This window comes from Lutjanus erythropterus, chromosome 3 (genome assembly GCF_056507025.1).
Source record: "Lutjanus erythropterus isolate fLutEry1 chromosome 3, fLutEry1.hap2, whole genome shotgun sequence".
Classification (NCBI taxonomy): Eukaryota; Metazoa; Chordata; class Actinopteri; order Lutjaniformes; family Lutjanidae; genus Lutjanus; species Lutjanus erythropterus.
In genome coordinates this window covers 3,479,743-3,506,123 of record NC_139319.1, presented here as the reverse complement: position 1 = coordinate 3,506,123, position 26,381 = coordinate 3,479,743, and the positions used below count along the sequence as shown (strand labels likewise).

Genomic DNA, 26,381 nt, shown 5'->3' with positions numbered 1-26,381 from the left:
CAACGCTGTTAGCGTCAAACCGCTCCTGCCGTTTGGGGGCGCTAGAGTTCCAGCTTGCCAACCGCTAATAAGAGCATCGAAGAATAAAAACACCGGAAGTTTATGGTCGAAGAGAGCAGGCGTCGATTTCAAAGCTCGTTAACGGCTGTTGTCTTGGTGCTGTGTCTGTGAACCCGTAAACAGTAAAACTCGACAGCGAATAATAAACGTAGTTAGCCGGTTATGTTACCGTGATGGAAACGCCATAACAGAGAGACCTGGCTGTCCTTCAGGTGAGAAACGAGCCCGTTTACCGTCTGTTTACTCGGTAACAGTCAGCATGTTTACTGCCTGTTTAGCTGCTACAACGTTAGCATAGTTTGCTTCCGTTCACCTGTGAGAACAATACGCCGAACCCTGTTTAAAAGTTTGTCACTTAAGGATTGGCTCGCTTATTAGCAGCTATTAAAGTAGAACTATAAAGAAAGTTTTTGGGCCACGTGTTCTTAATAGTCTGCTGATAAATTCGGTTTACACAAGGCTGACAACTAACTAACTTTATTCGGTTTAAATACCAAATATGATGGGGTTGAGATCTCTCTCAAACTATTTACTTAGCTTAGTAACACTAGCTAGTTAGATCTGTAATGTTACATTTGGATGAACGGGACATGTGGTTCAGTGGTGGAAGAATTATACACATCTATTACTTAAATAATGAAAAACACTCCTCCACAAGTAAAAATAATGCATTAAAAGGGTAATTTAAGTAGAAGTATGTAGTATTATTAGCCACATGTACTTAGAGTATCAAAGGTAAAAGTAAATTACCCCTGTGAGTATTTTACTATTATACACTTGGTTATTATAAATAATGCATTCAGGGTGAAAAACTGGGATGAAAATCAACTGGCTTGATAGCAAATGAAAGTTCAGATTTTACCAGCCAACCAGTAGATTTTCATTGTTTTTGTGGCTGCTGAATGAAACAAATCTACCAGCTTTTTGTGTGTTTTATCAGCATGTGGCTGGTGTCATGATGCATTGTTACTGTGTTTTAGAAGTTCTTCATATGTTTTAAAGATTGAGTTAAAGAAAAAGGGAGTTTTTCTTCTAAACACATCATACAAACTATAAACATCATCCTTGTCAGTTCTCACTTATGACCCATCGTAAGTGTGTGGTGGTGTCCCTGAGACCCTGCCTGGATTTCTTTATGTGCTCTCATTGTTTTGTTGTTCTTGGGACATTTCACCAACCCCAAACATTAGTATTTGATATCCCAACATGTTTAAAGACAGTTCAGAAAAATGCTACCAACTCTACCTTTAGGTACTAAAAACAAATTAATAACTTTATATATATTTTTTAAATAGCTTGTTACCTTAATCCTTAATAATAATCCCCAGCCTGACCTCTAAAACTTGACTTATAAAAAGTCTCTCTTGTTCTTCGTCATATCTGTTTTCTGTTGTTACATTATATACTGCAATGTTTTTTTCTTTCCTTCAGGATTTTTTCTACCTCCTCAACTTGAAACTGAGAAGATTATGGACACCCTGGATTTCACAGAAGAGGAAATCCAAGAACAACTGGCGATCCTGGGCTACAAAAACATACCAAAACACAGACTGCATGAATTCAAGCAAGGTTAGACTCTGAAACATCCATACTCCCTCTTGAGTTAGCGTATTTTTTTCAGCTTTATTTATAGCTTGTTCGAGACCCTAAATGTTTTATGTTGTCCATGAAATGAATATTGGTCAACATATAACATGAGACTGAGGATATGGGAAAAAAAAGTAACTTGACAGTTGGTGATTTCTGTGTTTGAGTTTGTCTTGAAGGATTATAGTTACTCTTTCTGTAACTTCAGATCTTGATGAACTGATTCGGCATGGAGACTGGAACAGTCTCGCGTCACCCACTCAGGTAAACTGCACAGAACCTCAGACAGCAGCATCTCAGCCAAGTCCTCCTGCCTTTACCAAAGAGAAAGGTCAGTGGGATAATAAAAGTATTTTTTTATGACACTTTTTTCCTAAACAATGCATGTCAGCAGTCAGGTGTAACATTTTAAAATTTTCCATTCAAAAGTGTTTATGCAGTAGTTTAACTGGTGAATTCTGTGTTTTTCTGCAGTTAGTCAGAGGTACTTTGAGGACTCTGGTGAAGGGTTTTTCCTACATGCTGAACAGACAGGCCATGACAGACAGGTAAGTGTTAATCACAATTATATATATTGTCATTTTTCTGATGCTTAATGAGCAAAATGTGGTCAACATGAGACCACATCCAGAGATCAGCAGTGTTAAATATATGGTGTTTATTATCAGAAAAGGTTTAAGTAATCTCAAACAAAAATAATAACTCTCAGGTTTTAAGCCACGCTCAGACTACAAGACTTTGGGGCTGATTTATTCCTGATTTACACTCCTGACAACTGGAGGAGAAATCTGGTCTTGGACCTTGATTGGTACTGATGTTCAGTTCAGATTATCTGGTAATGTGAACGATTTATACATCCAGTCAGACTCATCAGAGCTGCCTTGATGATTTTCAAAGGTGTTTAATAGTTAGGGGTTAAAATCTGAGTAATTTAGTCAGTCCTTTAACGGTAGGACCACAACAGCTAATGAGACAGATCTCCAAGCAGACAGAAGCAGTGGACAGTGTTGTCTAACACTGGTAAACATTTTAGTCCTTGAAGCTGTCATCAGCTAGCATACTACAGTTAACAGATATTAAAACTGACATTTAAAGTCTCACCTCTCATTCTCCCTGAAGAATAGACAACCTGTGTTGAGCATCTGTCCAAACTTTTTCTCCTCCAGACTCGTGAAGCCCTCTGCTTTTGCTTTTCCTCAAAGTTTTACTACAAAAAGTTGTTGCACCACTTCAGTCTCCATTCTGATTACATCTGTAAATCTTGAGTGATGCGTGATTTCAGAATCAGTTTGGATTTTAAAGCTCCTGTAGTCTGAGCCAAGATTCAGTGGTAATCTCTCAGAAACAAATTAGGGCTTTTTTCTAGAGACATTTTTGCAGAGACGTTCAGCTGTCATTCAGGAACAAATCCATCTGTAGAAAGACTGTGCACAAGATTGTGTTTAAATTTTATTTACTCTAAATATGTTGTGTTTTTATTAAATCATGAAAATCAAACTTAAGACAGTCTTACCAAAGTCTTAAATCTGAAATATGTTATTTTCACATTAGAAGAATACAATTTAAAGTGGAGGTAGTAGTTACAGACCCACCGTCAAGAAAAAAAAAATGCACACAATTTAGAAAGTGAACTTCAGTCAGGATTTTTGTGGCTGATCACCAGTCTGAAAGCAGTGTTGGCTGATACCAATCACTGGGGCGATTTGAAGTCATATAACTTTCATATAACTATTCTTCACAACATTGTACATTGAGTATAACTATAAAAAAAAACTTGAACATTATCACAGAGGTATTTGGGGACCTGTTGTACAAGAATATGGTAGAGTTTACTGATAAGAATTTTTAAAAGTAGAATTTTAAAATTGTGCCTATGTAGAAATGAAAGGGACATTATGATTTTAGCATCTAATTATTTATAAAAAATGTAGTGAAAGAACAAGAAAGTAATGACAGATGTAAGCATGTGTTTTTCAGCAGAGGAAAATAAAAAAAAGAAGCTTTCCTGTTTTAAACAACTTTTGTGGCCATTCAAGATTTCTGACTTTACAAAGTGCACTTGAATGCACCATGAAGACCCTGTAAAAGACACTAGAACACAGTAGATACTCTCTTTTCATTGTCTTTTATTACTTGACTACTTTGGTGTAAACATTTCTCTGTCAGTGTGGCACATGGCCTGCAGAGATTCGCTCACCAAACAGAAAATCTAACCACATTTAGTGCTTGGTGTTGTTAATTCCAGATCCTGCTGCTTTGTCATCTGACTGGCCTTCAGAGAAACCACCTATCAGACTATCAAGATTGACTATTGGCCAATTATGTTCAGTGGCTGATCAATCAGAGCACTGTCACACTTTAGCCTGCATTACTTGAGATGAAACCAAACCGTTCTGTAAAGTTTGATGCATTTTTCATTTATGGGGAGTTTTGTTTTATTTTCAAACAAAATGAGAATGAAGACAATATATAATAAAGCCACACAACGTTCAGCTTGGACAAATAAATATTTTAATAGTGTCAGGCAAATGTAATTAATTAATTCTATTAACAAAGGTGCTCACCACGTGTCAGAACAGAGATTATGGTCGGCAGCAGGGATGCTGTGACTCGTACGCTCAACACTCAGTGGCTCCGAGGCTCCGGCTGCCAGCAGGTGCTCCCAACAGGCTGCAGGTGGAGCCGGATCCTGACGACACCCTCCACCCTCCACTCAGTGACAGCGACACGTCATCTCCTGACACCCAGGGGAGACGCTTCATCAAGAGAAAAGTCCTGAGGTAATTTTAACGACACTCATATTCACAGACTCACATATGTGAACATGATTATGCAGTGGATGGGTTTGTGTCTGTTCTTCCAGCTGTTTTAACATTCATCTGTTTGTCGTTCCATCTATGGAAAAACAGAGCTGAATCAAAACACATCCATGGAGTACAGATCCATGAAAAATCTGAGAGCAACAATCTGAATTTGTTCAAATTAAGTGCAGCTGGCAGAGTCGCACCAAGTAGTTCAAATGTCTCTGATTCAGTTTAATAAAACTTAAGTTCCTTAAGTTCACCTTATGGCTCATCTGCCACATGCAGGTACATTAAATATTTTACAGAAAAGAGAGAAAAAAAATGTAGATCTGAAAACTGTCATTTTTGGTATTGATTATCTATGAAATGTCAATAATAATGACAATCTGTCATTAAGAACAGATCATTTTTATTGGCTTCATCTCACTAAACTGGCTAACAGCTGGCTAACAGCTGGCTAACAGTGGCACGTTTACAGAAGTGTTGATCATGTTGAAAATGTGCATTTTCATTAATAAATAAATGAAATTAGAAGAAAAGCCACACTAATGTCTTAGTTTTTTTTTTTTTGTGGTTTTGTCAAAGAGATATCAAAAGCTTTTCAGTTTATCGTGATAAAAAATTGCAATATTGAAAAGACAACAAGTAATAATTAATCCTTTTCTGTTGATCAGATTGAATCATTGATAAATAATTTCAGCAGTGATAAAAAGAAATGTGTGACACACTAGATAAAGACACAGACTTAAATAAGATTAAATTGAAAACCAACTTAGAAGATTATAATTCATCATGAAGTGACTCATTGCATGAGAATAAAAACATCTGTCTACAGAAATGATTTTGTCATGGCTGAAGGAGGAAAACTTTCTTTGTAACTGTTCAGACTGGAGCTTTGTATTTCATTACCTTTTCTGGACATGTGACAATTATACTTTTTTATTTTCTCCACCTATAGGAAACATAAAGGTCAAGCTCTTGTCTGCGATGAATCCGTCTACAGTGAAGACTCAGGTAACGTTCACTGATCTGTGATCTGCTGATCATCTTTGTTTGTTCTACAAAGACAACAACAACAATCTTTATTTACAGATCACATTTCAGGGCAACAAATTAACATCAATAAATCATAAAATTTAAGTATACACTTTAATCAAATGGAGACTTTAAGGTAAAAGAAAAAAATAGCATAAAAATACAGACTGATAAAGGTCATTTTAACTGCTAGATATTTTAGATTTTACTGAAAATAAACGGTAATATTGGTCATTTAATCAATCAGTCAGACTTATTTATATAGCACCTTTCATGCAAACAAACTGCAACACAGTGTTTCACACTAAAAAAACAGTTTCAAGTTAGATGTTTACTTCAAACTTTTATTGTCCTACAAGAGGAAAGTGTTTTTTTCAGCAAGTAGGATACAAACAAGATGAAACAATGAACACAATGAAAACACAAACAAACTAAATACTGATGTGTCCTGGTGGTCGAATAATTCAAATCATGTAAATACAGCATCCTTCTCTCAAGTTATTCTCACTCGTCTCTTAAATAGAAACCTGCTGTGGGTTAAAGTAATTTAGAAAAGACAGCAGCAGAGATGTAATCCCTTTGGTCACCAGCAGTTGGAGCTGCTTCATCTTTGAGAGGAGGCACAGAAGAAGAGGATGAAGCTCGTGGATATCAGCTTAATCCTCTTAGCTCGTTCCTTAAGCCCTCTGCCTCCACAGATCACACAGGACACTCACCTCAGCAGCACAACAAGTCGCCGCCATGTACAAAATGTACAACGCTCAGTGTGACGACGAGAGTGACGACGACAAGAGTTCCCTCAACTCCTCTTTTTGGTCTGATGGAGAGCGTAGGGAAGAGGAGGAGGAAGAAGAGGAGGAAGAAGAGGAGGAGGAGAAGGTGGTGATTGAGAGAGTGATCAGTGAGGAAGACTCCAAACCTGTTGCCTGTGTGAAGGACTCTCCCCAGGAGACTTCAGAGGAAGAGAAGGTGGAGACTGAGCGAGTGATCGCTGAGGAAGACTCCAAACCTGTTGATGATGACGACGACTCTCACCAGGAGTTTTCAGAGGAGGAAGAAGAGGAGAGCGAGCAAGTGAAAAGTGAGGAAGACTCCAAACCTGTTGACGATGTCGACGAATCTCACCAGGAGTTTTCAGAGGAGGAAGAAGAGGAGAGCGAGCAAGTGAAAAGTGAGGAAGACTCCGAATCTTTTAATGATGAAGAGGATACAGAGGAAGAGGTGAAGATTGAGCAAGAGTTTGACGAGGAAGACTCAAAGACTGTTTCTGATTCTGAAGAGTCTCCCCAGGAGTCTTCAGAGGAGGAGGAGCCTGAACTGAACAGCCAGGGCAACATGAGCAGGGAGAGTTCAGAAGGTGGAAGTGATGATGATGATGATGATAATGATGACAAGGAAGAGAAGGAGGAAGGGGAAGAAGAAGAAGAAGAAGAAAGCAGCGGTTGTGACAGTCCAGCTCCGAGTCTCATGACCTCTGGCTACGGCACCTACAGACCAGAGGAGCAGGAGGGAGGAGACTACAGAGACGACCACACCGTGACAGAGTTTGATCAGGACAGTCGGGGAGATCTGTCCGAGATGAGAGACGACGAAGAGGACGATCGTTCGCTCTGCAGCTTCAGCGGGTTTGACATCGAGTCCACAGAGCCGGACTACAGCGAGACTCGTCCACTGAGCGTGTCAGAGGCTCCCGAGCCTGAAGCTAACGTGGCGTGTTGTGGAGATGAGTTGGACATCACAGACATGAGACCAGAAGAAGACCAAGCAGATGAGGAGAAATTTGAAGATATGCATGCAGCATCTGAAAATGAGATGATAAATGCAGCATCAGAGGAAAAACATCACGCTGAAGACAAATTCATATTGGATGGGAAGCATTTGGAAGGTAGGAGTGTCTATGTCGAAAGTCGAGAAGAAGAGAATAATGTTGAGAAAGAGGACAAAGTGGAGTCGGAGGATCCGGACGAGTCTTCAAGCAACAAAGACATCAAGTTTATTGACTCCAAAGTGGATTTCAGCCAGATGACGTACGATGAGATGTGCATGGAGTGGGAAGGAAACCTCAGACACAAGAAGGGTAAATGGTTTCCTGTGTCCCTGTTAACAGCGTCAGTGTCAGAATATCAGGTTGTTAAAAGGCTGAAATTCAAGGGATTACATCTTTGCTTTAAATAACACCTCAGATCAAAATAGACGTTTCTAAAAAAAAAATATGTTCTGAGAGGAAATGACAGCTGATGGTGTTTTATATCCATCCAACATGAGCATGAGTCACAGCATCAATATATCCTTATTGAGCCCTAGATTTTATACTCAAATGCACATACTGAATATAATATAGAAAAGCGGGACACATCAGTGTCTTAGTGGTGATGTTTATTTACTGGCTCACAGTACAGATGCAGCCACCTGGATTGGCTGGCTGGTCTGTGACAGGGTCCGTACAGATCTATAGTGGATCCCTGCAGGGTCCCAGCCTGGTGCTTAACCGTAACGAGATCCATCCCCCTTGATTACATGTTGAACGCAACCCTGTCTGACAAAGCCCCTAATCACCATGTGTGAAAACCAGTTGCAGTACTTTATTGATCCACAAGGGGGAGCAGTGATTCTGAATCAGTTTACCTCCATCAGTGCTGCTGCTGGACAGTTTCTTTGACCCAGTGCACCTGAAACTGACTGCTGTTTTATTTGATGTGAATAAGAGTGATTCTCATACAAAACATACTTTTATAAGAGCATGAAAATATTATGGGGAAGATTTTTTATAAAACATCTATACTGATATTTGTTTTTGATAACATAAAATACAGATTGTTGTTCAAATTTAGAGCAAACAAGAAGGCTGAAAGAGACACATTTAATTACTGATCATACGTCTGTTCTGTGCCATTAAAAGTGCAAAAATGTGCATTATCCAACAGAGCTGTGTGAAAAATGAAAGCAATAAATGTTGGAAAATAAATTATATAGAACAAGAAATAATGTTCTAATTTTCCACAGAAATTGAGCACTAATCACAGACACAGTAGCTCACGTAATATTAGAGGCAGCTGAAGGTTTTACTGGTCTGAATCCTCTGACCAGCTGGAAAACTGATCAGATTGAATGACTGAATTTTTGTTCTCAGGTAATTTGCCTAATAAAACGTGACGGATGTTTTTTGTGTGCAGACGCAGCGAGCTGTCTGGAGGAACGCCTGGCGGAGCTTCATTTGTCCACGGCAGCTCGACGCGACTTCGAGACGGAGAACGAAGACGTAACCAGTCACAGCGACACGCACAGCTCAGAGACAGACGGAGTCTCCATGAGCGCCTTTGAATCCTACTTGAGAGGCGTGGTGGGTAAAGAGGTGGACACGTCTCCACTGTTTGTGTTACATTACAAAGAAGTGTATGAAATATGCACTGGTTAGAGCTTTTAAATGTTTTGAATTGTTGCTAAAAATCACTTTACTGTTGTTGTTTTTTTTTTTAGCAGACTCGAGCTCACAGTGACGGTGACGTCAGGCCAAAACCCAAATCCTGTAAGTCAGCAATGATCTGATGTACTGAGTCACATCATAGTTTTTGTGACTTAAAACCATTTTGTAATTAATTAATAATCAAAAAAATGTTTGTTTCAGTCATCCGACCGGTGAGGCATCAGCCGACCATAAAGAAGACAGACCCAGTGGCAAAGTAAGTTAAAAAGAAACCCTCAGATGAACAGAACCACATGATACTAAAACATTTTTATTCACATTAGATTCATATCGGTCTGCTTCGTTTGGTTTTCTCGTCCCGGCAGGTATTTCCAGTATAAGCAGCTCTGGGAAGTGTTTAAACTTCCAGGAGAGACGGACAGGAAAGCTATCCGCCTGGAGATAAAGGTAAAAAAAAAAAAAAAAAAAAACTTTACCTTACATAGTGTCCAAATATTTACTTTCAGGCGCCTCCAGCAGTGTCAGTGCAGCCACCATTCACAGTTATCTTCATAGTATTCAGTTGTGACTGTTGGTTGAGTGAGTTGTCATTAACCTCTGGTTTGTCAGCTTGAGTTTGTCAGTTTGGCTTTAGGTGTGATGAGTGTTGAAAATGAAAAGTTGTTCAGCTGTTACATTTTTTTTCTGTTTTGCTTGAACGAGTTTTGCTTTTGTTTTCAGGAACGACTTGCATACCAGCCTCCACCAGTGAGTATTTTCCCAAATATTCTCCATAAAGCTGCACCAGGCAACATATTTTGTGCAAAACCAGTTTTATCTGTTAAAATCAAAAACCCGAGCGCTCTCTCTCTCTCTCTCTGTCTCTGTCTCTGTCTCTCTCTCTGTCTCTGTCTCTGTGTCTTTAGCTTTAAAGCAGGCCTGTTGAACTGGTGACCAGTGGGTTGAATCTGCACCTTTAATCATTCATATATATATTTAAAAAAGTTATTGTGATTTTATTTAAATAACCCGTTAACATGTCTGTTGTTAAGCACAGGGACATTTGTTTTACACATTTAAATTCTAAACTTAACAGGTCAGACGTGAAATATAAACATCTGGCCCTATGGCACTTTTTAAAACTATAATTAGGCCTGCTTTAAAGCTAAAAATTGTGCACAATCTGCGAATCCATCAGCTATTATCTGATGACTGTTTAACTTCTGGGTGCAACAGACAGTGTTTCAGGGCTTCCAGTTTAGCCAGGACACATCCTGATAACAGACATGTAGGCCAAGACTTCCTCTTCCATTTACATTCTGATTAGCAACTTGAGACACGAGAATAGTCGAGATTGAATAATGTGTACAACCATCATCAGATGATAACCAGTAAGTTTCAAAGCTGCATTACTGCCCAGCATTCTGGCTTGTTGTCCAAAATCTTGTCCCTTGCCTACAGATTCTGCATTTATCTGCACATATCTGTATATTTTTACAGAAGATCCCGTCCTCACTGATGGTTACATCTGTAAAAATGTCTTTTTAAAGGCATAGTTCACCCAAAAATGAACAGTCATTATCTCTTCACCCTCATGCTGATTGAAGGTCAGGTTTAAGTTTTTTAATCCACAAAACACAGCTAGAGTTTCACGGGAAAACAGTGCTGCAGAATCTCACAATGGAAATGAATGGTGACCAGTTTTCAAACAGAAGACGCCAACAGAAAATGCCTCCATACTGCTCGTCTGGTGTCTCCTCGAAAGACATCATTTACATCATGTTTTTAGCCTAAATCTTAAATGTAGATCCTTAGCTTGGAGCCACGTTTGTGTGGTGTGACTCTGGTCACCATTCACTTCCTGTTTGTGAGATTCTGCAACGCTGTTTTCCTGTGAAACTCCAACAGTGTTTTGTGGACCAAAAACTTGAACTAATTTTTAGGCGAACTTTTTGATGTGGATAGAATGCCAGTGCACTTTAATTCTGTCTAAATTAAGATGCTGATTTTAACCCTTTCGAAGAGGGATTCATGTATTTCCACTTAGCTGCACAAACTCAATGCATGAGTTATTATTGACAAATCTTTGTTGTAATGTCTGCACACACAGTGATTTGATTAGGAATCAGTTCTGCAGCCCTTTAAGACCTGATTTGATAACATATGTCAACATATAGAGTGTGGTCAGCAGCACTGAAACACAGTAAATGTTAACAGGCAACTTTAAGACAGAAATATCAGGACTCTGTCACAATCGTTTGTGCCTCTGACCTCAGTCTGTCAGTATGCTGGCCAAAAAATAAGCATTTTTCTTTTAGCGTGGTTAACACTTGTCAATCAAATTCATGTGGACTATTTTCAAAAATATCCACCATATAATGTTGAAGTAAATTAAGTCTTGCTTTGTTGTGTGTTGCAGCCTAAACCTCGGAGAGTGTACGTGCCGAACACCTACATCGTGCCAACAGAGAAGAAACGCTCGGCCCTCCGCTGGGAGATCAGGAACGATTTGGCCAACGGTCTTCTTCCTTACAAATTCAGCTATCAATTTTAGCCTTTTATCCCTCATGCCTTTTAGATATTTTTAATAAAACTTTACATCGTTGCTTTTTTTAATTATTGGCATTATTTATTAATGACTTTTTTGTTAAACATAATAAACATAAAGAAAATATTTGTCTTACGTCATCAGTGAATATATTACAGGTCATTCTATGGGAAATCGGAGTAGGGCAGTTTAAACGGGTACAGAGGTGTGTAACGGTGATCGTGCCAAAGCAACTTGTCTTCCAGAAACCTGATCGTTTCCAGCGTGAGGACGACCGCTTCGTGTTTCAGCAGGCTGTGGACGTTCAGACCTGACAGAGAAAAGACAAAAACAAAAAAATCTGAGTTGGCTAAAGTCCTGCAAGCTAGTGTGTTCTGTCGCCTTTTAGATAAAGAAATGCTGAGAGTGAACTGACCAATGGCTGGAATGATGTTGACTGTCTTCAAACTGGCTGTTGCCTGGAGGATGTTTTCAGGAATCTCTTCACTCCTGAAAACAACAAGAACAACTTCAGCACTGAGCGAACCACAGAGGATGAATTTTGTTTCTGCTTTCTTGCTGATGATAACTCACACATCGACGATCAACACCGACTCTCCCCAGTGTCTGTGTCTGATGAGGTCCAGCAGGTACTGAGAGTCCGGAGTGGGGATGTTCAGAGAGTCCACGATGTGAAGGTAGTCCTGGGAAAATATACAGTAACAGTTAGGATACATTAATCAGCAGTCATTTTGGCAATCGATTCAGTCAGTTTTTGTCAATCTGGTTTCAGCTTCTTAAAGGGATAGTTCTCCCAAAAATTAAAATTCAGTCACTATCTTCTCACCTTCATGCTGATTCAGGGTTGGCTTTACTTTGCTAGTCTGCAAAACACAGCTGGAGTTTCAGTTTGGGGGGGAAAAAAAATGTCTCCATGCTGCTCGTCTGGCGTAATCCAAGTCTCCTGAAGTCCCGACATGCTGTTTGCGTGTCGTCACACCACACACACAGTTCAGACAGTGTGCATGTGAACGTGGCTCCAAGCTAAAGATCTACATTGAAGATTCAGGCTAAAAACATGGTGTAAATAAGATTTTTTTAAAGTCAATCTGGCATGTTGGGACTTTAGGAGACTCGGATTACACCAGACGAGCAGCATGGAGGCATTTTATGTTTTTGTTCTGTTGTTTTTTTAAGTTTGAAAACTGGTCACCATTCAATTCCACTGTTTTGGAGATTCTGTAGCTCCTGCTCTGCTGTTTTCCTGTGAAACTCTAGCAATATGTTGTGGACCAAAAAAACTAAACCAGACCTTCAGTCAGTTACAGACTGAGGAAATCATGACTGGATTTTCATTTTTGGGTGAACTATCCCTTTAAATGAGTAGACACTGCTTTTCTTTGTTACATCTGATAGTAAATTCAATATCTTTGGGATTTGGACTGTTGGTCGGACAAAACAAGCAATAATTTTTTTTCAGTTCAATTAAAATATTCGTTAGAAGACTTTAAAAGTGATACCACTTTTTAAAACAGGCCTATTAAAATTGGAATAAAACAGCTATTTCTTCATTACTCTTATTGGGATTAGTTTTAGTTAAACCTGGTCTGAAAAGTCTAAAAACAAACCTATTAAATTAACTCAAAGCACTGAAAGGTTAAAGAAACATCACAAAACTCATTTCAGTGCAGTTTTAAATGACCTGTTGTCATGAACAGGTTTCAGTTTACCTGAGCCATCTTGGAGCTCAGAGCCACTTTGAGTCCTTGCACCCGAACCTTCATGGGTAACATGTAGTAGTAACTGGTCGGTCCTCTGGGTCCGTGAGACACCCCACCTGAGAGAGAGAGAGAGACATCACCTGTCAGTCCTGCTCTGATATCCAACCTGTCAATCACTAGAGATCGAACGAGTGAGGAAAGAAAACAGTGACGGTGCAGGATTAACACAACAGATCCGACTTTTGTCACGTCTAGGTAACAGTTGGGATTCAGGGTTTGTATAGCTTTTTTAAGAATAAAATTCAAGCTCTTTTCAAGGTGCCTAAGACAAAACTTCTAGACTTTCTTTATCACCACATCTAGAATGTTACTACAAAAGAAACTGCAAATTTCTTTGTCCACACAATCAAAGTATATTGTCACTTTATTTTACCAGTTTTTCAGATTAACTTGAATGATAAATATGACAGAACCATATCAATTCAAATATTAAAAGATTTTTGGTTTACAGAAATTGTTCAGACGAAAGAGCAGATTATGTTGAAAATCAAGTATTTTTAAGGAGTATCTATAAATAGAAGAATATTCCTTGAAAACGGATAAAATTAAGCGCTTTCCAAACTTTCAAGACTTTCTACACACCCTGGAAATGTACATCTTCATTCACGTCTAAATAAAACACTGAAAACTACATGTATCAGATGAATGAAGCCATTCAAAAGGACATTTTAACAGTCACCTCCTCTCCATATCGGTGATCGGATGCTTCCGTGTCGCGCTCTCCCACTTCCTTTCTGGTTCCACGGTTTCCTGCCTCCACCTCTGACCTCCGACCTGACCTTTGTGTTGGCGTGGCTCTGAGGGATCAAAACAACTGTCAGTTAAGTGAATATCAGCTTCTGGTCGGTTCTGTTTGAGTTTCTGTGGCTAACCTCTTCTTGTTTTGTTCATGATTCTCCACTGAACGATACAAAATACAGTCCATCAGTCAGATGTTAATGAAAGCCTGGCTGAGTTTCATTCACAGACAAAAGGCTTTATTTAGCCCACAGTGTAGCAGCATAAGAGCAAGAGAAAATAGCTGCACAGCAGATAAAACAAATGCTTTCTTAAAGGGAGGCTCCATCTGTGATATTTTCTGGGTTTTTCAAACGGAAACTCTCACTCAGCTGGTGATGGAGGTTACAGCGCTGATGCCCTCTCCTCCCTCAACCTCAATCATCACGCAGAAACTGACATCAGGTCGTGTGTGAAAAGGTTTTTAGAAGGGCTTTGGGAAAAAAGCATTTTTACACTAAAACATACAGAACAAACTGTGAATGTTCAGACACATAAGGAGCTACAGAATGTTGAAAGTTGAAGCCTGAACACGCCCAGAAATCATCTCGAAACAAAACATAAATGACACCATGAAGCCATCTGACAACATGCAAGACAAACATAACTTACAATTCTTTTAAAATTTCTCTGCCATGATTCAACTGCGTGGAGAATATCGAGCCTGAGAGGAGAAGGAGGAAGAGAAAACACACGACTGGTTAACACAGGATGTAAGTTTACTATTAACAAACAGCTGCTGAACCATATCAAAGCTTCTACAACAATAAATTTGAATGATGTTAATAAAAGGAACCTTCATCAATCTGATTATCTGTGCAGACACAGTTTGTAGAAATGAACCCCAGATCCACAAGGTTTCGTCAGAGTCAACATTTTGACCGAAACAATGAAGTATCAGGTGAGTCTCACAAATCTGGGGTTCCCTTCTAGACCCAACCAGCAGACACTGAGTGATGGACATGACATGCCACTGCAGCAACGGCGCCGACGCAAGATGGCTGAACACATAAAGCAGCTGCCAGATTCATCTATACACAAACTATTTCTTTTCTAAAACCATTTTATAGGCCTGTCATAGTCAAGTCCCATTGTTGTTTTGTTTCTTATATTCATAGCAACTTTCAGTTATACAGCAATAACAGACCTTAGAATGCTGTGCTTGACCAATCAGAATCGAGTATTTAACAAAGCAACTTAATGAAGCATATTACTACTGACCCTTTTATAATTATTTTATTTTATCACCGCATACATATAGTATGTTATTCAAAATAATCACAGACGACATTTTATTATTATAATATGTATTGACACCGTGCAAATATCTGTACAGAGTCCACTGCTCTTTTTTTATTTTAATAATTTAAAGAAATAATAAGATGTTCAGAAATGTGGTGCCTGAACTTCAGAGTTGATAACAGCCAATGACGTCTGATCTTTGAGGCAGGAAGTGAAGGCAGAGCTGACAACACTCTCCTGACAAAAACTGAAAATTTGATATTGAAGTTTTGAAAATGTGAACTCGGCTTTACCTCGGAGACACTGCGAAGACGTCAGGGTGGAGATGAGCCATGCCCAAAGGCTCGCTGTCCTGCCTCTCCAGAGTCTCCACCCACGTCTGGACGGGGCTCAGATGAGCGGGAACGACGGCATCGCACTTCCTGAGGACAGGCAGGGAGCAGTCTGCAGGAGGAGGAGGACGCTCTGCAGGAGAAAAGACAAGAACCAGTCAGTGATGGACATGACAAACACAGACAGTCAATATTATCAAAATGAAACATTTGTGCAGACAGAAATCAATCTGAGGGAGTTTTACTTCAGTTTGTAAACTGTTGACACCAAAAGTATTGTTGAACTGCTGTAGGTAAAACACTGGAAAAGTAGCTCAAACAATCCCACTTCAAATAATCCAAACTATCCCTTTAGCTACAACAGCAGCAGCATGTAGCTGAGTTAAATTTAAAAAATGATCACTGACACGCATCATGAATCAAATCATGAATCATGGCAATATCTGTCAAAATAATCCCAAAACATTTTTTTTACCATATCATGCCGCCCTAATCCACATGTACAGAGGTCAAAAGTTTTGACTCACTTAATCTGGAAGGATCGACGAGGTTTGTCGGCAGCAGCAGATTGGGAGGCAGAACGTTCTCACCAGAGAACGATGAGGCAAACTGAGGACAAAACAGCTCCATTAGAAAACATACAAGTACAAACATTCAGCAGGTACTGGAAGAAGCATGAAACACACAAACTGCAGTTTACATATAGAAATGTATTTATTTTTCTACTGTTTCAAGGCATTAAAACAGCCCAGATTACACACATTTATGTGCATTACCTTTTCATTACTACTGTACTCTAGTCTACTTCAGTATAATATTTCATATAATATTTTATTTTATATTTGCTCTATTTTGCTCCTATATTTTAATTCAATTCAATTCAGAGATGCTTTCTTGGCATGACAATAACAAAATACATACTATACATAAATACATAAAGCATCTTCCCAAGCACATTCAAAATATAAAATACACAAAGAAAACACTGTAAATAAGCAATAAAATATAAAACATAATATGTTACAGTAACATTAAGCAGGAATAGGAAACTGAACATAACTGACGAATATCAATAACAATAAAATATCTCAGTAATATCTCAAGTTTTGTTTTAACTTGTGCACTATTTTTTATTTGATTTGTGTTTTTGTTTCGTTTGGTTTTTGTACAGTTCAAGCCCAGTTGTGAAAGTGTTACCTACGAGCAGGGGTGGAAGTAACTAATTACAAATACTCAAATTACTGTAATTAAGTAATTTTTTGGTGTACTTTTACGAGTAGATGCTCAAGTCTGTACTTTTACTTGTACTTAAGTATGCATTACATCATGTAATCTACTTAGTTAATTTTGAAATAATAATAATAATAATAATAATAATAATAATAATAATAATAAAGTGTCGAGTACAATCTGAACCCACATTTTTCATCTGCACTGCAGTAGCCAGTCAGGTGATCTGATCACACATTGATCACAATGAAAACCAGGACAAACTGATGAAAAACCTCCAAAAGGCTGCAGGTGGCACAGGTTTGGAAAAATCATTTGACTACCTAATAATGTATTTATCGATATTTAATCAATAGTCTAGAAATTGTGGTAAAGGCAGCTCATTGGTTGAATAAGGAAAATTTAAATGGAAAAAAATACAGTAAGATTTAAAAAAAAAAAAAAAAACTTGTGTTGTGTATGTTGTAAATTATCAATGATTAATCGATTGTGGACGTTTATGACTATTGATTAAGGACGATGCATAAAATCTGCCCTAGTTTGGAGAGCAGAAGAGTCTGAGACATCTGAATGCTGCTGCTGATAATTCATTAAATGTCAACGATTAAAAAGTAACTAATACTGTGAGTAGTTTCTGACAAGAGTACTTAGTACTTTCACTTAAGCAGATTTTTAACGCCAGTACTTTTACTTGTAATGTATTGTACTCAGTAATGTAACAGTACAGACATTCAGTACTCTTTCCACCGCCTATTAGAACATGTTGTGTGCAGATAAAGTAGGTTTAATAAGCTACAACTTCACCTTTTCTGACAATTCAGTAAATTCTTGTTACTTATTATCTTTGAAATTGAAATTGTTAACTAGGACTGAACTAAACTAAACTACTAATACCATTTATGTCTTCCATTTCTCTTTACCTCATTTTAGTTGTGTGATTTTAATATTTATATTTTGTATAGGGAGGAACGAGGGACCCTGAGAACAAGAATGTCACTGCTGCTTCACTGTTTGCTATGAATATATCAAATAAATTAAACTTAAAAATCTTCATTACAGTGTAGTTGTATAGTTTTGCTAGTTCCCTCAAAGCTACGTTACTTTTATGCTGCACAGAGTCGCCGTCATTTTCCTTACAGACATCTTTAAGTTTAATTAAACGTTGTAATTAATGTTCATGTGTGTACCGGTGTGCAGCTAGTTAGCTAACGTTAATGTAGCTGCAGGTTAAACGTTACTCACCCGTTTAGCGACTCCTCTGCCACAAATTACCAAAGAACAGCGAAACATTTTGATTCTGTTTTCTTCACACAAACACTCAGTTTACTCTTAAATCGTTTGAAACACACATTATAAACGGAACCATAAGCGTGTTTGCTCTATGAAAGGTCGTGCTAGCGCTGCACTGTGGTGTGCTGGCGCGTACTGATGACGTAACGTATCGAAAGACGTAACAGCTTGCGCGACCTCGAACAGTACGCTCTTTTCTCTTTATCCATCCGTGGGAGAAGTTTGCCTCCAGGGCTTTCTGTCAGAAAGCCTTTATATGCACCCGATAATTTCTTTCGACGGTAGATCAGGTGATCCAACACAGACACAACCACTTCACTTCAGCAGCCAATAGAATTAAAGAAGGACGTTTTCACTTTGACCACAAACCAGACTCTGAGCAACCATCCAGATCCACAGCTGCTTACAGGGTGAGTAAGTTATCAAAGTTACTGAAGTTATACTGTTAAATTAAATACGAAATACCTATTGATTGCTGTGTAACTAGGCTGTTATATCTGTTCTCACTTCAGAGAAACCAAAATATACCCAAGTATGAAAGTTAACAAGCTAACTGGCAAATATTAGCTTGATAGCTACTTTTCTTTCCAGAAATGGCTAAGTTAACATTAACATTAGTCACTTAGCAGCTTATGGCAAATTTAGCTGAATATTTCTGCTGCACTCAAAGTGTTTTATTTAAAGTTGGTGTTGGCATGCAGTAACAATGTCAACTGTCTTTCTGTGAGAAAGGTTGGTGCCTTATCGCTCATAATTAATAATATGAACTGAACTGTTTTTCTGTCAGAAAGGTTGGCGCATTTATCATTCTTAATTAATCTGAACTGGCTTTCTGTCAGAAAGGTTAGTGCATTCATCATTCTTAATTAACCTGATGTCTTTCTGTCAGACAGGTGAGTGCATTCATTCATTTCAAAAGATTCAAAGGCTTTATTGCCACGTGCAAAAATAAACAAATTATCAGTGCAATGAAATTTTGTCAGTTTGCTGTGTCTCTCCACCTGGTGCCATCAATTATTCAATTAACAAATATTAAAATATAGTAAAAGCTTAATAAATAAAAAAAGGACTTCCAGCACCTGTATGGACCCTTCAGTTTATTCATTTATTAATTAATACATTTTTCATTCATTTATTCATTTACTTTATTTATTTATTGTAATTTATTTGACTAATTATTTTCTTTTGTATTGTAGTGAAATGGAGTCTTACTGGCTGCAGTCATTAGAGAGTTCTCTCCGTAAAGAAACCCATCCAGATGTTATAAGGACAGTCCACATCGTCCCCCACAATGAGACGTGGGACGAGTTCATGTCGAGACACTTGGTGGAATTAGAGAATAATGGGATTGGAAAATTCACATCAATGAAAAAAAGGGGAGCGGAACACATCCAGTGGCGCTGTGAAAGAGCTAATAAATGTAAAGGGAAGTCAAGCGGAGATCCAACAACCACGAGGGCCAACGGCTGTGGAGCCTACGTCTCGTTTACATTTGTGAGCAAAAACACCTTCAACAGCTGCATTGTGCGCCTAATGAACAAGCACTCTGGACACGATCTCAACAATCCCGAGGAGGGTCGCTCAAATCGGATCAACAGTAATTTGATCGCCTTCATTCACTCCTGTTTTCAGCTGGGAGATTCCAACGCAGAAATCCTGCTGAAGTGTGAGGAGTGGGCGAAAGCTCAGGGGAAGATGGACCTCAGAGATCGACAGTACTTTGTTTCCCCCAAAGACATCAGGATGCTAAAGAAGAGCTTTCATGCACAGACCAGAACAGAAGGCAACGACTGTTTCAGCGTTGATCATCTGGTCAAAACGGAGGCAGTAGAAGTTTGCCTTCAGAGCTTTCTGCCAGAAAGCCTTTCAAACACAAATCCAACCAATTTCCTTCAGCAGCCAACAGATTCAAACACGACTTCAGCCAATGATGCGCCATTTTCACTTTCACAACAAACCACACTACAGACCAACCAACCAGAAATTGCTTCATCGGTAAGTATTAAATGTGCTGATGTTATGGCTGCAGCAGTGGCTCAGTCTGTCTGTGAGTCTGTGAGGACTTGGCTTGGGGACCTGAGGATCCAGCTCGGACCATGAAGTACAGAGTGGGCTGGTAGCTGGAGAGATGCTAAAATGAGAGGTGGGGTGGGGCATTTTGATGGACAATGGAGGCAGTGTGTGTCATGTTCCTCTCCAGCTCACTGGCTGCCATGTCAATCAAGCTGCTGGTGTTTTGTTGCCTGCATCCAACTCACGCTGAAGCTGCTTTCTCTCTGTGTCGGAGAGGCGGCGTTGGTCTGTTACCGTTTCCAAGACGAGTCAGGCAACTGGCACCAACTACTCCGAGGTTGGTGCTGCTGCTGCAGCAGTGTCTGCCATTTCACCAGCAGCCTGAGCGACACTGGGGCGGTCAGCAGGAAAATGTGTCGTTAGGCTACCATATCTGTTATCGCTCAAAAGAAACCAAAATCTAATTAAGTTAACAAGCTTATTGGCTAATGTTAAACAGGAACTGAGTTTATGAGGCCATGAAATGTTTGTGAGCTCCTTCTACCCTAATAAAGTTTATATTCAAACCAGAATTTAAACCTAATTACCCCCCTAATGGCCTCATAAAGTCAGAGACTCATTCGTTTTCTTTGAAGCAGCCCCACATTTTACATCCCACAGATTGGAGGGTGATCTCTGATTTCTAGCTTTAAGAGAGAGTGGTGAATGTTCAAAAATACCTATTGTATTTTTCTGGCGAAAAGGATCACATGCTAAATATTTCATTAGTGGCACGATCTTTAATAAAATATAACACTTTTTCTTTCTGTTGACTTTTTTCTCCCGCTCTCAGACTGACCTGCAGTCTCTCATTTCCTTTTCAGAAAGTGTCAAGAAGAATGAAACGGAAGAGAACGGCTCGGCCTGATCCTCAAGAGGATTCATGTAAGGACTGCTTCATCGAATTTTGACATGTCTGTGCCAAGTTTGTGGCTGCTTAAAGGAGCAGTCCAACATTTTGGGAAACAGTTTTTTTTACTATCTTCCCCATAGTCTGACATGAAGATGGATAGAAGTTTCATCTCTGTGCAGCAGTTGTGGAGTTTTTTGATGTTGTATGTCTTCACTTTTGAAGTAAGTTAGACTGGCATACACCTGCACCTTTTCTCTGGAGCTCCTGGACACACACAGATGAAACTGATATCAATCTGTGTTCCTTTTTGAATTTTCAGCAGTATGAAAATTTTATTTCATGATTATCAAAAAGTACTGATAGACACTGAAATCATTTCTGGGACTCTGTTGCTAACTTCAGTTGCTCCTGAACAATATTTACTGTGAGTTTTTCAAAGTGCAGTAATCAAACATGGTTTTAATGATAATGCAAATTTTAAACGGTAATGCTAATTGTTTTGCCACAGTGTATTGTGAAACCTCATCTAACTTTTGGAGGAATGTCATTTTCACATCAACATCTTCTACATTGCATAAAAAATAAAATAAAATTAGGCCTTGTTTTTTTTTTTAAAGCGCAGCTTTACTCTCCTGCTCCTCACCCACAAATTTCATCTGTATGTAAAAGTACAGATGGTTGCCATTTCTGTGACTTTTCCGTGTCAAAAACTAAAACTGGACAGGAAAAAGACTTACTCTTAGAGGGTTAAAGTGGAAATCTACCACTTTTCATGTGGATGTCCAGTCAGTGTTGATGGTAAATGTCGTCACCTGAATCAATATAAAATCCTCAGTGCTGCTAAATTGACTGAGAAAACTGAGTTCTAATGCTGCAAAATCAGTTGTTCTTCCTGCCTCCAGTGATGTCACAGTGATGTCATCGGTGTTAAGGAAGAACTACATGCTTGAATTTCTATTCTCTGCCTCTAGATAGCCAGACGGCACGTTGTTTGAGTGTTTTTATTATCTAATGCCGTGTTTTGGCCAACAAAATAATACCAATAGGCTCAGGTGGTGATACACAGCAACATGGGTATTAGCTGAACAGATTTGCAAGCAATGCATTCTGGTACATGTAGGCATTGCCGGCACGGCTCCATGAGCAGGAGAACTTAGCTTTTTTGTGGTCAATGTATTGCTTCAATTCACTACATTTCCCATCAACCCTGACTATCTATTTTGAAATGTACGCATTTTAGTTGTTTCATCATAGCTTTTTTCAAATGATTCATACATGATTATTTTAGGATGATTTAATGATTGCAGCTTTTCATTTTCAGTGGATGCACCAGAGCAAACCGCCTCCCCATCGAGCAGCACCAAGCAACAACAAACACCAGAAATCTCAAACCCATATTCCTTTCCTACACACACACTTCCCTCCACCTCCCAGTTCAGTTCATACACCCACAGCTCAAAGCCCGCCCCCCTCACAACATTCCTCCAGTCCCCACATTCCCTCACATCATTCCCCTCCACCTCAAACACACACAGCACTTTGGTCCAAATTCACCCTCAACCTCTCATCACAACTCACTTCACCACCACCATAACCACAACCACAACCAACACAACCACCACCACCAGCACCACCACCGCCACCATCACCTCACACACAGCGGTCCTCACACACTCCACTCCCTCCATCCAGCACTCTCCTGCACCTGTCAGCCCCTCCTCTTCCTCCACCCAGCACACTCCAACACCAACTCCTGCCCCCTCCACACCAAAGATTTTCAAAGAGATTTGCAGCATCCTCCCTCTGTCGTCCGGTGGGAAAAAGAGAAGGTATGATTTCTCTGGTAATTTTTTTATATTAAATGTTAAGGTCATCTAGCACTATTTTCCAATGAGGGTGTCGATCAGTAGAGTTCTTTCTCTGCACAACGTCCTTTGTACTTCACTGAAGATAATTGCATGACCACGATACTGTGGATGCACACCGGGCGGACTTGAGTTCAGTAAAGGGTGACACAGGAGTGGATTTTCACTCCCGTCCCATCGCACTTCCAGAAAAATTCTTGTCCCATCCTGAATCCCGGAAGAGAATGACTCTCATCCCATCTGGTTCAGGAGAGAAGGAGGAGAGAATAAAAAACACAACAGAGTAACTAGAATTATGTTCAAAATAAAATAAAGAGTGGTTATTCATATTAGGGACCTTTTGTTATTATGATACTCATACCTGGAAAGCTTAATTTTAACAAAGTTTCTTTACGTGTGGCTAAATTTCCACATCATGACACCATAGTGAAATTTTTCTCCAAGCCATGAAAGTAAAGTGCAGCCATGAATCATGTAGACTTTGTTCATGGTGTGCTCATGTTTTCTGAAGGGTCGTCCTCTCCTTGTGATCACTTTGTTCAAACTCTTGAATATACAGAGAAAACAAAAATTCGAAGGCTGATAAAAATTGCAGGCTGCCTGCTGCCCCATCTGACTGTATATGTGAATAAAACTGACTTAATGTATTAGCGACTTCTGGTGTCATTGCCGTCACTGTAGACTCATGTTCATGTCTCTAATTTGACATGCTGCGGTCAGGGGTGAAACAATTTCAATATTAAAATTGATCAAAATGAGCTGTCAGTTTCAGTAATCAGATCAAAAGGCAGAATCAGTGATTGTCCTGTTACTCCTCTACCCCCAGCTACCTGCGGCGTCCAGCACGTGTCCGAAGAAAAAACAACACTTCAAAGATGAATCTAAAGTCATATCGAATCGTGCATTCGGAGAACTGTGACACCCCTAACTGCATCGTCTTTCTGTATGTATGTTAATGTTTGTTCACACAGATGCAAAATCACAGTGGAGGAACTGAAGCGCCGGGTCGGTCCACCAGAGTACATGTCATTTTCGTCCCTGGCTGCATATCTGAAGACGGATAACAACGCAAGGAAGGAACTGCAAGTCCAGCTGGAGGAGGCTGGGATTAAACCCACCCAGCTTACAGCTGAGACCTCACTGTTTTCCAGACTGTGTGAAGGCAAGCTGCGTCGTTTTTTTCTCACAATTTTCATAAATCATCGACAGTTTGTTGAAGTGGTGCCTTACTTTTTTTTTTTTTTGGTTGCTTTTCTTTCTCTCATCAGAGGAGGTAGATGCATTATGTGAGAGTCTCGCTGGCCTGGTGCGAGACCATCTTCCATTTCAGGGTCTGCACATCATTCCTGAGGCCGAGGATGAGCTGGCCACTGTGGGGAGGCTGCTGGAGTTCAGGTAGATTTAAGATCAGTATATATTATGTAGACTCACTAAAAATATTCACCCTCCTTATTAACCTGATGTGACGACAAACGATAAACTCATGAGTCAAAATTCCTGCATGTCAGATCAGTCACATCATCCAAAATGGCTCTAAATCTAGCTGTCACACCATACCAGATGTCTACCATACATCCCATAATACACAGTGTAATTTTAAAGGTATGACACTGACAATCAGACGATGCAGAGGCACGATGCAGTTCTTAAAATAAAATGCAGAGTCCTCTTTGTCTGAGACTGAGACCTTCAAAGTTTTGTCTGTATTCATTACAGGTCTCACCTGAGGGGAGCCATAGCAGCCATCAAGGACAGAGTGGAGGCTGTGGACCTCGCCTCACACGGCTTCATTTCCAAAATGTTGGACATCATATTGTCCATGTTTGAAAAATGTCTGGCAAACCAAATGAGCAGCAGGGCTGGACAAGATATCGATATCATATCAATATCATGATATGAAACTAGATGTCCTCTTAGATTTTGGATATCATGATATGAAATACATGTTTCTGGTTTTAAAAGCTGAATTACAGTAAAATGATCTAATTTTCTGAACTCATCAGACTGTTCTAACTGTTCTATTATTTGCTGTTACCCACTTTCATCATTACAACAGTCATACCTAAAATATTGTTGCAATATCAGTATCGAGGTATTTGGTCAAAATATTGTGATATTTGATTTTGACCGTATCACTCAGCCCTAATGAGCAGAATATAGTTCTTGTAAAATCATGTAATTTGGTTTTTAATTATAAACTATATTTTCTCCAAATTTTGCATTTTCTCTACGACCTGATGCCATTTTTTCACTTCTACACTCAATTTTACAATTTGCCGACGAGTGACTCACCAAAGCCACGCAGTTCTGTTCAAAAATGTACAAATGTGACTTTTCTACTTTTTGTATCATATGTCCAAACTTCTTTACGAATCTGTAAATTACTCCAACACATTTCAGAGGGGACCATTGTACTTTTTAACTACACTACATTTATCTGACACCTTTAGTTAATACTCACTTTACAGAAGATTTTTCAGATTCAAATTGACTTTATCGCACATGGGGAAATTTTTGTCAAACAACTGTAAAAACAATAGAATACACAATAAGATTGTAACATAATCATATTAAATTAGGTCACAATAATAAAGTCAAATAAAAATAGTCAATACAAATCAGCAAAATTCACTTTTTATGTAAAAGTGAAAAAGTTCAAGTGACCAGTAACACAACTGTTGATCGTACAGGCTGATGTCTTGACAAATAAAAGAGTTACTGTATCTACTTGTTTACTTCTTATTTTATTTTTTATTTTTTTGTATTAGTCTCTTTCCTCTAGTTTTTTTGCTACATTTGAATTTGGATTGAAGGGGATGAATAATATCCTGTAAAATTATTTCTTTAGGAGTTTTTGGAGGTTGAGTTTGTTTTAGGCTCTGAGCTGGTGGCTGTTTCTGTGTCTATGATTTTTGTAGCCTTGCTTGATCTAGTTTGGGCTCATTATGAAACACACATAAAACCAACAGACTGAACCCTCTGAAGTATTGTGTAAAACCTGTTTTAGAAACATAAAACATTGGTAAAATCTGTCAGGTTTTTTTTTCAATTTTATCTTACAAAGGAAACTATTTTGGACTTAAAGCTACAACAAGAAACTTTCATACTGTGTTGGTTTTGGAGGCCCCTGTGGACAAAAGCAGTAGTGTTTCCACAACATTGCCATAACCACAAAATATAACAGAAAAAATAAAATTATCTAAAAAAAAAAAAAAAAAAAAAACTTCTCTCTAGTCCTTTTGTTTTTTGATTTTTTTAACTGGTTAATGTAAAACATAAGCATGGGCTCTTCTGGTCTGTAGAGCTGTAAATTGTCTCATCTGATTTCTAAAGAGTCCGATCAGGTGGCAGACATTAAGAATAATTCAACAGAAACAGTACATTTTCTCGCACAAGTTCTCGTTTGCTTATGTAGATCATATAGAGGCATCAGCATCAAATGAGGACTGATCCATAACCAGTCAAAACTCCTCGTATATTTTAATAAACAAATACATTTGATGTAACAGGTTGTATGCTCTCTTCCTCTCAATGAAGTGGCAA

At 38.9% G+C, this 26,381-nt stretch overlaps 3 protein-coding genes across 5 annotated transcripts; 2 read left to right on the top strand and 1 right to left on the bottom strand.

Annotated features, from left to right (window-relative positions):
* Nucleotides 1-96: 96 nt before the first annotated feature.
* On the top strand, nucleotides 97-11,443 carry hyls1 (HYLS1 centriolar and ciliogenesis associated). 3 transcript variants are annotated; one of them, XM_084714703.1, is made up of 12 exons: nucleotides 97-272; nucleotides 1,492-1,629; nucleotides 1,856-1,978; nucleotides 2,122-2,195; nucleotides 4,204-4,427; nucleotides 5,410-5,465; nucleotides 8,660-8,826; nucleotides 8,967-9,012; nucleotides 9,112-9,166; nucleotides 9,276-9,357; nucleotides 9,631-9,657; nucleotides 11,309-11,443. In XM_084714703.1, the coding sequence occupies exons 2-12, from the start codon at nucleotides 1,530-1,532 to the stop codon at nucleotides 11,441-11,443; spliced, it is 1,089 nt and encodes a 362-aa protein (XP_084570829.1). In that variant the 5' UTR covers nucleotides 97-272; nucleotides 1,492-1,529. The 3 variants fall into 3 exon arrangements, with proteins under 3 accessions (XP_084570829.1, XP_084570831.1, XP_084570830.1); XM_084714705.1 differs by lacking the exons at nucleotides 97-272; nucleotides 1,492-1,629; nucleotides 1,856-1,978; ... (1 more) ...; nucleotides 4,204-4,427; nucleotides 5,410-5,465 and adding exons at nucleotides 5,595-6,455; nucleotides 6,798-7,563; XM_084714704.1 differs by lacking the exons at nucleotides 97-272; nucleotides 1,492-1,629; nucleotides 1,856-1,978; ... (1 more) ...; nucleotides 4,204-4,427; nucleotides 5,410-5,465 and adding exons at nucleotides 6,188-6,407; nucleotides 6,747-7,563.
* A 53-nt stretch (nucleotides 11,444-11,496) lies between these two features.
* Nucleotides 11,497-16,232, bottom strand: mrpl4 (mitochondrial ribosomal protein L4). The gene is made up of 8 exons (XM_084714706.1): nucleotides 16,076-16,232; nucleotides 15,510-15,681; nucleotides 14,587-14,638; nucleotides 13,877-13,994; nucleotides 13,147-13,253; nucleotides 12,011-12,120; nucleotides 11,853-11,926; nucleotides 11,497-11,747 (listed from the first exon to the last, which is right to left on the bottom strand). The coding sequence occupies exons 1-8, from the start codon at nucleotides 16,200-16,202 to the stop codon at nucleotides 11,602-11,604; spliced, it is 906 nt and encodes a 301-aa protein (XP_084570832.1). The 5' UTR covers nucleotides 16,203-16,232; the 3' UTR covers nucleotides 11,497-11,601.
* Nucleotides 16,233-17,986: 1,754 nt separating this feature from the next.
* On the top strand, nucleotides 17,987-25,871 carry LOC146329442 (uncharacterized). Its single transcript, XM_084714702.1, has 7 exons — nucleotides 17,987-18,478; nucleotides 19,265-20,063; nucleotides 20,945-21,005; nucleotides 22,295-22,802; nucleotides 23,810-24,000; nucleotides 24,107-24,233; nucleotides 24,555-25,871. Exons 2-7 carry the CDS (start codon nucleotides 19,269-19,271, stop codon nucleotides 24,730-24,732), a joined length of 1,860 nt encoding a protein of 619 aa, XP_084570828.1. The 5' UTR covers nucleotides 17,987-18,478; nucleotides 19,265-19,268; the 3' UTR covers nucleotides 24,733-25,871.
* The last annotated feature ends 510 nt before the right edge of the window (nucleotides 25,872-26,381 follow it).